The sequence below is a fragment of the Spinacia oleracea genome, chromosome 1 (genome assembly GCF_020520425.1).
Source record: "Spinacia oleracea cultivar Varoflay chromosome 1, BTI_SOV_V1, whole genome shotgun sequence".
Lineage (NCBI taxonomy): Eukaryota > Viridiplantae > Streptophyta > Magnoliopsida > Caryophyllales > Amaranthaceae > Spinacia > Spinacia oleracea.
Window position 1 is genome coordinate 18,788,012 of NC_079487.1, and position 10,792 is coordinate 18,798,803.

The following is a 10,792-nucleotide window of genomic DNA, read 5'->3' on the forward strand; positions in this document are numbered from 1 at the left end:
AGTCACTTGAGAGTATCATTTAGAAACTATATAGGAAAATAGTCGTGATTATCGTTAATCGAATAGATTCCGATTTCTCCATTTGGACACACTAGAGGAAAAATCGTCATGTGCTTCCCTTCAAGTGCGGGTCATTTACTAAATTGGCAGCACTTGAGGACATAAAAAAAAAAAAATACATTTTCACAAGTGCGGGCTTATTTTAAAAAATTGGCAGCACTTGAGTTCAAGTGCGGGCTCATTTGTAAAATGAGCCGCACAAAATATTTTCCAAAAATATTCATTTCCTGCTTCTCTCTCCTCCCTCTTCTCTGGTTACTATAACCCAACTCCAATTTCCCGCTTATCTCTCTTCCCCTCTCTGGTTTCTCTCCTTCCACTCTCTGGGTCTTCTCCGGGAGCGAAATTCAGACTCACACCACTCACTGCACACACCGCACAGCTTTTCCCCCACCACCACTTCGTCGTTGTTGTCTCCCACCGCCGAGTTGCCGCTGTTGTCTCCCACCGCCGAGTTGCCGCTGTTGTTCCCCCTCCGCCGCGTCGCTCCTCCTTATCTCTCTTGTAAGTTTGTGATGTAAATTTAATTACTTGCTATAAGATTGTTACTGTAATGACGAGTTGTTAAAGGAAATGACGAGATTCATCATGAAATATTAAGATAAGGAAGAATTACATCCTTCCATATTAAGATGTATTCCAAGTTTAATTTGAAATATTTAAGTTTTATTTTTGTTGTTTTTGGAATAGATTTATGAGAAATTACGTGAATTAGGTCTCTACTTCCCGATAAATTGCAACAATTAGGATCAAATATGCTGTAATTTTCGATTAAGGTTTTCTGATGATTGTTTTGGAATTAAATTTAGCATTTTACTTGTTAAAATTGGTGTAGAAATCTGGGTCGATGTACTAATTCTTCAAGCTGAATCATATTTATTTGCCCTGTTGACTGTGTTGTTATTGCCTATATTCTCTTCTAGTATCCATTACTTACCAGTAACTAGTAGCCATTACTTACTAGTAACTTTCAGTCTTTCACAATATGCGTCATCTTCTCTCCTTCGTCGATGTAACTGATTCTTCAAGCTGAAATCATTCAGTTTCTTAATGCAGATTGCATATCAGCCATAAATACGGATTTGTTAGCACTCAGCACTAATAAAACTGCCTGATTTACTGTCATTATATGATGAGTTTATCAACTGAGTATGTCATATGGTCTTAAAGTTTTGGTTATTGTATGTGACAGAATAAAGGAGGAATGGGATTTGGAACTTATAAATATGGTCACAGTAGCAGCATGCAATTTAGTAGTTGTTTGGGCACTTGCTCCATGTTGGTTATATGCCAACACCTTCAGCTCTGGTCTGCAGAATAGACTGCATAAGCTCCCACACTACGTATTTGAAGCAAGTTACTGTTATATTGAATTTGATCTACAGAAAAAATTCAGTCTCTTCTGTACAAGGATGTACAGTTTAGTTTAGTCGGATTTACAGCAGGGGCACTCCAAAGTGTCTTGTTGAATCTTTGTACTAAAGGGAAAGACAGAAGGTTAGTTTTATCACTTTAATATTCCGGGTTTGGTGTGCTTGTTACTTTTTCATAGCAGTGTTGGTGGTCTTTTAAGAATGCAGAGGTCACTTTCTGACAGCTTCATTGCTATACAGATTTTGATGTTCAATTGAACAATAATCAATCAGATTACTTCAGAGCTCTTTACATGGTGGGTGATAATCCAATTAAAGGTGCAAGACATGTTAGTTTCTCTATACTATCATTCATGTTGTTGTTCTTGTTCAAGTGTGTTGCTATGCACAGATGTATGTATTTTTGGATGCATTACTAATAATATGTCTCTTTCACGTGTTTTGTTCCAGGTTCGAGCTAAAATTTTCTACAATTGTATTCGGCACTTATGCCTTGACATTATCAATTTTTCAGTAGTGTTATGTGCTCATAACAGAGTGAATGGAATTCCAACTTGTGCTGAAGCCAATCTTCTTAAAGCAACTGTTAGAGAGCAATGGGGTTTAGATGGGTTAGTACACTTTTTCCTGTGCCTTGTTTATGATGTCTAACAAATAAGTATATTTTGTTTGTTACTATATAGTTTGTATATTTATCTTTATTTCATTCGTTCACATGAAATTTAGAACGTGCATGTGTATACTAAAGTTTTCCTTGAATTACAGTTATGTTGTCACTGATTTTGATTATATCCAAGTGTTGTACGAGTCTATCAATTACACAGCTACACTAGAGGATGCAGTTGCCCTTGCATTGAAAGTAGGTACATTGCACTTATTTGAAACTTGGAATTTAGTTTATACTGCAGTCTGCAGCAAGTGATTATACATTTTCATAATCATGCATGCAGGAGTTAACATTAATTATGGAGATTATCTACGTAAGTACACGGTGAGAGAAGTTAACCAGAGAAAGGTGTCGGAATCAGTTGTAGACCAGGCCTTGATATACAACTATGTAGTCCTCAGGCGACCTGGGTTCTTTGATGGGAATCCCAAAAAGAACCCCTTTGGAAACTAAGGCCGTCTGATGTATGTACAGAAGATCACAAAAAGTTGGCCCTTGATGCAGCAAAGCAAGTGATAGTGTTGCTAGAAAAAAAAGGATCAACTCTTCCATTGTACTCAAAATATGTCAAAAAGTTGGTTGTTATTGGTCCTAATGCTAATGCCACCAAAACCATGTTAAGTAATTATGCTGGTGTACCACGTAGGTATACTAGTCCTCTACACGGGTTTCAAAAACATGTGAAAAGAGTGTTGTATCAACCAGGATGCCAAAATGTAAAGTGTGTAGATAAACAGCATATCGAAGCAGCAGCTAGGGTGGCAGCCATTGTTGATGTTGTGGTTTTGGTAGTGGGACTCGATCAGTCAATTGAAGCAGAGAGACTAGACAGAGTAAACTTGACATTACCAGGTTACCAAAAGATGCTGGGAGAGAAGGTCACTAGTTCAGCCAAAGGAAAAGTTATTCTTGTGATCATGTCAGCTGGTCCAGTTGATGTGTCATTCGCAACTAAATTGAGAAAGATTCGTGCCATTCTGTGGGTCTGTTATCCTGGACAAGATGGTGGAGAAGCCATTGCTCAAGTAGTATTTGGACATCACAATCCAAGTAAGTTTAAACAACTTTTATATATATATATACATTGTTTTCCTTGAAGCCTAATTACTTATTTAAATTAAGTCATGTACTTGTATACCATTTCCAAACTCAAATGTGCTTCAGTTCGTTTAATGAAGTTCACAAGAAATAAATATTCATATATTATATATATGATCAAACAAGCCGTAAATGTGTATATCTTGACCAAAGTAGGCGAGAATAATTCTTTGAAACATTATACTAAGTATAATGAACATGTAAATGGTTTCAAATACTTTTTTAAGTTCATTAGTTGAAACTTAGGAGCGAAATAAGTCATTTTAGTCAAAATATGAACTATAATGAACAAACGAGCCTTAAATGTGCATAACATGACCAAAGTTGGTGACAATGAGTGTTTTAACATAAAACTAAGTATATTAAACATCTAAAGGGTTTTAAATACTTATTTAGGTTCATTGGTTGAAAGTTGGAATCGAAATAAGTCTTTTTAGTCAAAATGTGACCTATAATGATCAAACGAACTTTAAATGTGTATAAGTTAACCAAAGTAGGTGAGAATAAGTCTTTGAAATATTATACTAAGTCTAATGAAAATGTAAATGGTTTCAAATACTTATTTAAGTTCATGAGTTGAAACTTAGGAGCGAAATAAGCCATTTTAAGTCAAAATATGAACTATAATGTACATATGAGCCTCAAATGTGCATAACATGACCAAAGTAGGTGAAAATAAGTGTTTGAAACATAAAACTAATTATATTAAACATATAAAGGGTTTAAAATACTTATTTAGGTTCATTGGTTGAAAGTTGGAATGGAAATAAGCCATTTTAGTCAAAATGTGACCTATAATGATCAAACGAGCCTTAAACGTGTATAAGTTGACCAAAGTAGATGAGAATATGTCTAATGAATTATTATACTTGGTCTAATGAACATGTAAATGGTTTCAAATATTTATTTAAGTTCATTAGTTGAAAGTTAGGAGTGAAATAAGCCATTTTAGTCAAAATGTGACCTATAATGATCAAACGAGCCGTAAATGTGTATGACTTGACCAAAGTAGGTGAGAATAAGTCTTTGAAACAATATATTAAATCTAATTAACATGTAAATGGTTTCAAATACTTATTTAAGTTCATTAGTTGACACTTAGGAGCAAATAAGCCATTTTAGTCAAAATATGAACTATAATGAGCAAACGAGCCTTAAATGTGCATAACAAGACCAAATTAGGTAAGAATGAGTGTTGAAACATAAACCTAAGTATATTAAACATCTAAAGGGTTTAAAATACTTATTTAGGTTAATTGGTTGAAAGTTGGAATCGAAATAAGTCATTTTAGTCAAAATGTGACCTACAATGATCAAACGAGCCTTAAATGTGTATAAGTTGACCAAAGTAGGTGAGAATAATACTTTGAAATATTATACTAAGTCTAATGAACATGTAAATGTTTTCAAATACTTATTTAAGTTCATTAGTTGAAAATTAGGAGCGAAATAAGCCATTTTAGTCAAAATTTGAACTATAATGAACAATCGAGCCTTAAATGTGCATAACATGACCAAAGTAGGTGAGAATGAGTGTTTGAAACATAAAACTAAGTATATAAAACATCCAAAAGGTTTAAAATACTTATTTAGGTTCATTGGATGAAAGTTAGGAGAGAAATAAGCCATTTTTATTATTATAAGGTTCATTATTTCATTGTTGTGAGCAAATTATGTCTTACTTTAATGTACCCTACAATATTTATAATATAACTAACATTTTTTTTTCTCGATGGTTTATCTTCTTTAGGTATTCAACAATCCGAGGGAACAGCCTTTTAGCATTGAGTAGATAAATGAAGTTCGAGAAAAGTTGGCAAATGTCATTACCATTTATTGTCTTTGATATTTTCTTGTAGTGAATCTTAGATTATTGATGCTAGTTTTTCATAGGATTGTAATGTAATAAATTTTTATATTTATAATTATATAATATTCAATTTCATTATCTATATAATTGGATACTTTTTTATATGATGTATGGAGGTTAACTAGTGGTGGTCGAATTGTATAATATATGTAGCAGGGATATCAGTTTTATAACAAATGTTTTAGATCAAGTGCGGCTCATTTATATATCAAGTGCGGCTCTTTTTTATGCTTGTGCTGCCCATTTTTATGTCAAGTGCGGGCTATTTTCCAAAATTGGCAGCACAAAATTTGTCAAGTGCGGGCTCATTTTCAAAATTGGCAGCACAAACTTTGTCAAGTGCGGGCTCATATTGCAAAATTGGCAGCACCAAGTTTGTCAAGTGCGGGCTCATTTTGTAAATTGGCAGCACTTGAAGTATCAAGTGCTGCCAATATTTTGGCAGCACTTGAGAAACATCAAGTGCGGGCAGGCCATGTGCTGCACATGTAAAAGCCCGCACTTAACCCCTTAAAATGAGCCCGCACTTGAGCTTTTTTCCTCTAGTGACATACCATATTCTTATGGAGCTTCAATTGTCATATTTCCATATAAACAATCTAGATAATCTTTCTTGGCTTATGCAAACATCACCTTGACCAAGCCTAGATGTTCCAAAATTCTTGCCAAGTTGATTTTATATCCTTTTGTGAATTACATTGAAGTATTTCACATATTTCACTTTGAGTAAATATAGCCATATTTTCTCAAATTCTTGTGAAATAGGTAGGTCAGAAAATCCATCTTTGGCCCATGAACTTTATTGTCTAGAAACTTCTAACAATAGTCCATTTCTTTGTCATGTTCAACAAGCAAGACCCACGTGTCTTAAACTAACCAACTTTCAGAAATCCATGCCATGGAATCTTAGAATGTTGACTTGTTGATATGGTCGTATGACATTGCCAAAGATATGTGGAACACAAATAAAAAATGTTTGACTTGAACCTTCTGAAGTTTGAGTGTGAAGAGATTCGTTTGTTTATTAATCAATCATATGACTCAACCCTTAAGTGACCATTTCATTCAAATAAACACTCAATGAATGTTTTTGTTTACTTTGAATGTGAGTCTTTCCGTTGTCCAAACAGAAATTGATTATGATGATTAATGGAACATAATACCATTAAGTTCCAGCCTTTAGAAGGACTTTAAAACAAACATGATGACCATACAATTAATGTAGCACAACTTTGCTTCATTACCCACTTGTAGGTCAATTACCAGACTTAGCTCCCAGAATTTGAGTTCTTAACAAGAGTTTAGAACCTCAAGCGGTAATCTAATACCATAGGAGTTTATTTGCTAAGTCGTTTCTCTTTAACACAAACTTTTAGGCAGAAATTGAATATGAATTCATTTCTTTTGTTCCCCTTTCCTATCCTTTCTAGCATGTTTTCTTATAGTCCTAAAGATTTTACACTTTGCTTGATCTTCTTACTTTGTTATGCGTACAAAGTCCCTTTCTTTTATTCACTTTGAATGACCGCATCCAATGAGTCGAGTTCATTATCGAATCAAAAGAAAATTGGTTGTTAACCATTGGTTATACATGAGTCTTTAACTCAATACTTCATTATTTCAAAAGTACCCAGTATTCTGAATATATGAGGTCCAATTGGTCTACCATTTCAAATTTTAGTTTGAAAACAACCATGAAGATCACCATAAGAAAATAGCATTCAATATACACTCTCACTCTCCTTTTGTTTGAGAATAGCTCTCAAAAATAGTTACCAATCGATCGAGGAAATATCGCAGTTCTATTTTCCGAACGCAATAAGGTTGAAGATTGACTATTCTACAAAATGAACTAGCAAAGAAAATATTTATCATACTTTAATAACTTGAAATAAAAGCATTCACGCAATCATCAAAGCTATTAAACATTTCATTCATGCAAAAATAAAACATGGTCCAAAATGAATGAAACGATTTCAAGACCCCAAAAGTCCTAAATCCTTAAGCAGCTTTAGCATGTCTTAAGTAGTTTAAGATTTTAGGTAAGCAAAACCTATTGCTAGTAATCTCCAAATTACTCTTGGTTAATAAATTAATGCCATAATTTATCCCATTGCCACAACATAATGCCATTGTTGTTTGAGTTGTAACCACAATCAACGTGCTCCTTTAGGACGCCTTACCACCTAAGTCAACTAAAATAGCACCTCGCTTTAGCGTAAACCTACTATCTTAAATCCCTTGATTTTTGTAAGTGCTTGATTTGGAAGGCAATTTTTAAACTCAATATTACTTTGGACCTAGTTGTTTCTATGTTGGTTCGATTATTTAGTGAACTCAATCTAATCGAGTCATAAGAAATAACCTGTTCATGCAAAGCATACATACATTCATACATTCACGCATATTATATATATAGAAGTTCATAAATAACTGGTGATCTAGTATGGCCCAAAACTTTTGTCTTGAAGCATCCAATCTTCATCACCTCCTTGTTAGCTTGGCATCGTCTTGAATCTTCGTTCAAATGCTAACTTAAAGTTCTAAACTTAGAAATACTTGAAAATAATAAATTACATCAAAATTTTCATGGTACGCAGACCATATTTAAAACTTTACATTCAAATATAGAACGGTGCGCAGACCGTATTTGACTATCCTAAATTGGCCATACTAGTCACTTGGAGTACATGCATTACATAAAATAGATATTCTATGCATTCACTCATTCGTGTGCTAAAACGAATGGCCCATATAAATATGCAAGTATTTACGTGAATTAATTAAAATTCACGTTCACATAAACGCGTCCTAAAAGATTAATCAATTTCCAAATTATTAATCCTTAGACTTTATTCTAATTAAAATTGAATTTAATTAAAATAATGCGACCTACGAAAATAATTAAAAATAATTATTTCATTTTAATTTCATTTAGTGGCTCCCACTCAAACCAATAATTATTCCGGATAATTAATTATGAAATATTAAATTAAAACTCGCGGCCCGGCCCAAGCAAATAAAATATTAAAATTAAATATCCCGTTAGCCCAAATTAATGCAAATATACGAATCCCAACGAATTAAACGATTTTTAACAAAAAAGTCCAATTACTTAGTCGGGCTAGGCTTGCGCCCAGCTCGGTGCCTTGCGTGAGGCCCAAGAGCGCACGAGCAAGGCTCGCACACCCCAGCACCATCGCGCGCGCGCACCGCGTCCCCGCAGCGTAGCTGCCCCTGCGTGCGCGTTGTGCATCGTGTGTGTGCTGGACGTCGCAAGGCTTGCGCCTCGCTTCGTCGCAGCCCCGCAAGCTCCCTCGCATGCCCTTTCCTCGCCTAGCGCGCACGGGGCACGCAGCATAGCTGTTGCTGCCCGTGTCGCATGGCTCGGCCTAAGCACAATGGCCACGTATGGCTCGACGAGTCATACTTCCACCATGCTCATGTTCGTGCCTTTGGTTCGTAATAGGGACCAACTTAATTAAAATTAAATTTAATTCACGAACTTGCATTAGTTTTATTTTTCAAAAAAGGTTACGATTTTTATTTTCGAAAAACAACGATTTTTAACGATTCAATAAACTTTAACGACAATCCAATTTCGTAAAATTATTAAATCAGGGCTAACAATATTCAAACTTTTAAGAACGATCGAATCAACATTAAAGTTTGAAATTTTAATTAATAAAATCCGAAGCTTTAAATCGTTCATAAACAATTAAATTTCAGATTTTTAATAATTTGGTTTAAGTGCGATTAAAATTAACGAAACCATTCAAAATTTTAATCCAATAATTTTTAAAATTATCCACTGATCCATGAAATTATATCCCCTTTCCCAATTAACCGAATTATTAAACCAAAATTAAATAAAATTGAATTAGGGTTTCAAATTTTACGAATTGGGGAAAGGAAAAATTAGGGTTTATACTTATCGGAAAAATCTGAAAATGTTACCATAGATCAAGCATGTATCCAGAAACAGTGTGTCAAAATTTCAAGTAATTCCGAGTAGTTTGGGTCGACCTTTTAATTGAATTACTGTCGGACACTTTTAATTTTTAATGAAAAATTAACAGAAACGCCCAAAAAATGATACTTCGAGGCCTGTTTTTGCAATTCTATTCTCATGAGTTCATCATAGAAAATCGTTTTCCATCAGATTAGGGTTTTAAAAACCGAAAAAGCGAAGATTTTTTATTTCGGACCTGATTATTACGCAATTCATCCAATAATTCGTAAAAATTCCGAAAAATCAACAAAAATTCCAAATTTTTCGACAGATGCAAAAACAATAATAATCATGCTAATTCATGCTTTGAATACATAAGTCTCATTATACCACTGTAGGGGAATACAGTTAAACATAATAACATGTGCGGAACAATCCCCAAAGCCAGGAAACATGTATAAAGCACAGATTAAGCAAACTTACATTCGAAGCGTGTTTTCCACAATAATCTGTCAACGAACACGAACAAATAACTCCACTTGTCGTTCCTCTACTTGGTTCACCAACACGATCAGATCTGTCTTGATAATCGTAGCTTAGACAATTGATCAAGATACTTTGCTTTTGGGAAGAACTCACTTTGGAGGCACATAAAGAATTAGGGTTCTCTGTGTCTCTAGGGTTTGAGTAATATGAATTGTGTATATTGGAAATTAGGTTGTAAGGTTATATACATAACCTTACTAACCGACCAAGCTAAGAAGCAAGGCCGGCTAGCAAGCCGTGCAAGCCAAGCAACACGGACCGCACGCCCGCGCCCAGCGACACACTGCAGGCTGAAGCCCACAGCACGCGCGCCGAGCAGCTGGGCCGTGGGCCTGCTCGCTCGTTGCTGCGATGCGCTGTTGCGTGCTGTTGCGTGCTCGCGCCCAATGGGCTGGCCCTTGCTCGCCTTTGCTCGCGAGCTTGCTGGCTCGTTGGGCCTTGCACGCTTACGTGCTTGGCTCGACGGGCCGGCAACTCCGATGCCTTTCGTATTTGCGATTTAATATATTTCTGATATATTATTTATCGTTTCGTATACGACGAATCACCGTCGTACGATACGATTTATTCGTGTCGCCCAGCTTACGAATATTCGCGATACGATATACGATTCCGACAAAGGTCGTATCGTATAATACGTTTCCAACTAATTCCCGAAAAGCTATTAATTGAATTTCCGATTCATTTAATCTGGTGTTCTGTTACGTGTCATTGGTGTGACCTTGTAGGTTCAGTAAAGAGTAAGTTGTGAGTTTAATATCCATTAGAACTCACTGATCGGAAGCATTGCTCCAGCTAGCTGTTCCGATCACTTGATCTCACTGAATTAATTGTTCGCAATTAATCTGAACCTTGGTATTAGACTTAATGCACCTTGGGTGAAGGACATATTTCCTTCACTATCTCCAGAAAGACAGCTATAGTTTCACTTTTCTGGTCTCTCATCATGATAAATATCAACAAGTGATGGTCCTGGAAGCCCAAACTGTCTCATACTACAAGGGAAAAATGTATACTAGTTGGCCAAAATTCTATGTGAGGTAGATAAATAAAATCCTTACTACTCCCTATGGTTTTTATGAAAGAGAGACAAACACTTAAATCTAGAATGAACTCTTGGCCAATTTACACTGTTTCATACTCACTAATCACTAACCTTTCCACGTCAGCTTTAGGCTTTCTAATTGCTAGCATAATCATCTAGTTAACTCAGTGAGAAAGCTAAG

General features: G+C 35.3%; 1 protein-coding gene across 3 annotated transcripts; it reads left to right on the top strand.

Moving 5' to 3' along the window:
• Positions 1–257: 257 nt before the first annotated feature.
• On the top strand, positions 258–5,210 carry LOC110803346 (probable beta-D-xylosidase 5). 3 transcript variants are annotated; one of them, XM_056834609.1, is made up of 7 exons: positions 258–564; positions 1,253–1,557; positions 1,674–1,762; positions 1,884–2,044; positions 2,199–2,296; positions 2,384–3,150; positions 4,949–5,208. In XM_056834609.1, exons 3-6 carry the CDS (start codon positions 1,727–1,729, stop codon positions 2,551–2,553), a joined length of 465 nt encoding a protein of 154 aa, XP_056690587.1. In that variant the 5' UTR covers positions 258–564; positions 1,253–1,557; positions 1,674–1,726; the 3' UTR covers positions 2,554–3,150; positions 4,949–5,208. The 3 variants fall into 3 exon arrangements, 1 of the variants encoding a protein (XP_056690587.1); XR_008925775.1 differs by having other exon boundaries at positions 289–564; positions 1,674–1,751; positions 2,199–2,292; positions 4,949–5,210; XR_008925774.1 differs by having other exon boundaries at positions 289–564; positions 2,199–2,292; positions 4,949–5,209.
• The last annotated feature ends 5,582 nt before the right edge of the window (positions 5,211–10,792 follow it).